The sequence below is a fragment of the Pyrgilauda ruficollis genome, unplaced genomic scaffold (genome assembly GCF_017590135.1).
Source record: "Pyrgilauda ruficollis isolate IOZ18807 unplaced genomic scaffold, ASM1759013v1 scaffold25, whole genome shotgun sequence".
Classification (NCBI taxonomy): domain Eukaryota; kingdom Metazoa; phylum Chordata; class Aves; order Passeriformes; family Passeridae; genus Pyrgilauda; species Pyrgilauda ruficollis.
The window spans coordinates 10,737,108-10,739,991 of record NW_024523822.1 but is presented as its reverse complement, the minus strand read 5'-3'; the positions used below and the strand labels follow the sequence as shown (position 1 = coordinate 10,739,991).

Here is a 2,884-nt window from a genome sequence, read left to right as displayed (position 1 = left end):
CTTGCTCGTCTTTTCTCGCACACAGTTTCTGCGATCTTCTGGTACTTACTGCAGCCCAGGCTCGCATGGGTCTGCTCACACGAGCTAGGCGCAGAAAGTTGCTGAGTGGTAGGGACGGTGCTCGCAGGCTGGTTTGTGCGCTCTCCCGGCGCTAGCTCAACTTAAAAACACATGAGCGATCCCACTCCGATACACGGAGCAATAGTTTGAACAGACTACGGGGCGGCAGCACGAGCTCCAAAGGAGCGAATAAAACCGAGACAGTGAGGAGCCTGCCAAACCCGCATCGGAGCAGCTCCCGCTTTCGCTCACGTCCCCTTTTCCATCTCCCCATCCTCAGCCTCTCTGGCAAACTTTCATCACCGGTCCGTACTCCGGACCCCCCTACTGCTCCCCACACCCACCTCTCTCGCGTCTCCCAAGAACGAGATAAATAAAAGTCTGTTAGAGGGAGCCCCCCTCAGGAAACTTACGTTTGATCTGCCTGGGTTTGCTCTGTTTCCTTCGGGACATGCTGCTCGGCTGCCGCTCCTGCCTTGCTCCAGGTACAGGAGTGGAGCTGGGAGGGGACGGGGGTGGAGGGAGGGTGACAGATCAACAGACGGGATTCATAGAGAAGCCGGTGGCCGCCTTGAGATGCAAAGTCAAATGACAGAAAAACAAGCAGAAGGGAAAGAGTGTGTGCGCGCGTGACGGAGGAAGAGGGGAAGAGAAACGGAGATCGGGGTGGGTGAGACGGTGGGTGAGAATGAGGGGAGAGAGAAGCAGAAAGAGCGGAGGGAGGGAGCAGGGGAAGGAGCGAGGGAGGGAGGGAGGGAGAGAGGAGGAAGGAAGAGAGGGAGGGAGAGAGGGAGGGGAGAGCTTGGCTCCTCGCTCGCTCTCTCTCTCCCTCTCCCGCCCGCTCTCTGCCGTTGCCGCGCCGCCTCCGCTGCCCGCGCCGCACTCCGCTCCGACTGACAGGCGGCAGGAGGTGCCGGCGAGGGAGGGGGCGAGGGAGGGGCTTTCCGGGACGGGGGGGCGGAAAGAGGGGGGCGTTTGTCCGTCAGGCTTGACGGGCAGTGGCTACTACCAGCGACAAGTCCGCATGCAAATCGCCTCCTGCCTCTGGGGCACGGGCTGTCGAGGCGGGAGGCTTCAATCGTCCCGGCGCTGCCAGGGCTCCTGGTGGCGGGGAGAGCCGCAACTTTCCTGAAAGAGGCACGGCGGCAAACGGGCGAAGAAACTCGGTGACAACAGGCAGGCGGCACGAGTCCCCCCGCCCCGCACAGGGATCCCCGGGGTGTCCCGGCACAGCCCCCACGTTCGCCCGCAGCCTCGGCCTCAGCGCTGCCCGGGCCGGAGCAAGCGCCTCCCGCCGCGCCGGCCCCAGGCCGGGGGGTCCCGCACGGGCCCAGGCTGCGCCCCGGGCAGGTCTCCCACCGCCCGCTCCGCACGGACGGGTCCCCCTGCGCCTCGCAGGTGCCGCCGCCGCAGCCGGCACGGAGCCCGGGGCGCTGCCTGCTCCGACGGACGGACGGGCGGACGGGCGAGTTGCCAGCGTCCTTCCCTTGCGGTCCTCTGGCCGCTAGCACTCAGCTGCGGTAGCCTGAAGAGTCCTGGCTGTGCGGCCATCGCTCTTTGCCCGCCCCCGAGTGCGCGGGTCTTGGCTCGTAGGTGAGCGAGGGAGACAAGCCGGCCGACTGACTCCCTCGGCTTCGTTAGTTTCGCCTTTCTAAACAGTGATAATAGTGAACAGTTTTTCTTGCACGGTAGAAGCCAACACTTGACGCTCCTGTTACTGACATCAGTTAAGTATTTGGACAAAGCTAAAACTATTAGCAGTGCACATGTTTACAGTCTGTGTCTTTGGACAGAATTTCTCTTGAACGTTCTTGAATAATCTCGTTTAAGTGTATAGTTGTAAATGACCCTCCATGAACTGACTAAACTCTGTATCTCAGTGCACTGCCAAGCTTTACATGCCCATTACCACCTTCTCAGTGCTGTCAAGCACTAACTTGTGAAAAATTCTGGAAAAAAAAACTATCCACACAAACAAAAGAGAAAGCCTGATTTCATGGATGCCAAGGAAGGACATAGGATACTGAAATGTCTTTATTACGGTGCTTCCAGAAATTTCAGATCTGACACATGAATGCGATACAACAGTACGTGTTCTTAGAGCTTCACTAGCAGGACTTATGTTCAGGTAAACTCTTAAGCATTGCTTTCAGTCTTACCTCTGTGGTCAAAATACTCTCAACAGAAGCAGTTTTTGAACTTGACATCTTGACACATTCAGTCCTTCTTTTTAGGGACAATATTGCAGAAGTCTTCGTATAAGCAGCAGGAATTCTAATATGGAGATGTACTAAAACATTCCATCATATTTTGTTGGAAATAATGTTTGTAAATGATAACTGAATTTACAAAACCACTTTTTGATTAAAGAAAAAAATGTGGTGTAATCTGTGAATAATATTTAACATTTGTTGCTGTTCAGATACTTTAAAGAATCTGATTCTATTATAAGTATTTTCTATTTAGCTGAAGTGATTGTGGTGTGCCAAATTTGTATTTCAATTTCTTTCCTAGAGGTGTAGGCTCTGGTTAACTGCCAGTGTAACAGTGGTAGTGTTTGCAGGAAGGGATTCTATGGCAGTAGATAAACATGATAAAAATGCACCAAGTGAAATGCTCTGCTATGGTTTTGTTACAGAACAAGGCTCGAAAGGGGACTTACATGGATGAGATACCCATCTTTCAAATTTAAGTTAATGTTTTTCTTATTCATTCTCAACATTCTAAACTCTCGTAAATTGCAGTCTGGTTCCCTAATTAGAAATAGCAATGTCTTTTCCTTCATATAGGCTGACCGTTTATTTCTGTTTCTATTTTATTGCCA

At 53.3% G+C, this 2,884-nt stretch overlaps 1 protein-coding gene across 2 annotated transcripts in view; it reads right to left on the bottom strand.

Annotated features, from left to right (window-relative positions):
• ZFPM2 (zinc finger protein, FOG family member 2) overlaps window positions 1-787 on the bottom strand; it is a 309,239-nt gene extending 308,452 nt beyond the window's left edge. For both annotated transcript variants that reach the window (XM_041470882.1, XM_041470883.1), the window contains exon 1: window positions 474-787. In XM_041470882.1, coding sequence (XP_041326816.1) covers window positions 474-513 — 40 coding nt within the window. In that variant the 5' untranslated portion in view covers window positions 514-787. The remainder of the gene's footprint in view (window positions 1-473) is intronic.
• Between the last annotated feature and the right edge of the window lie 2,097 nt (window positions 788-2,884).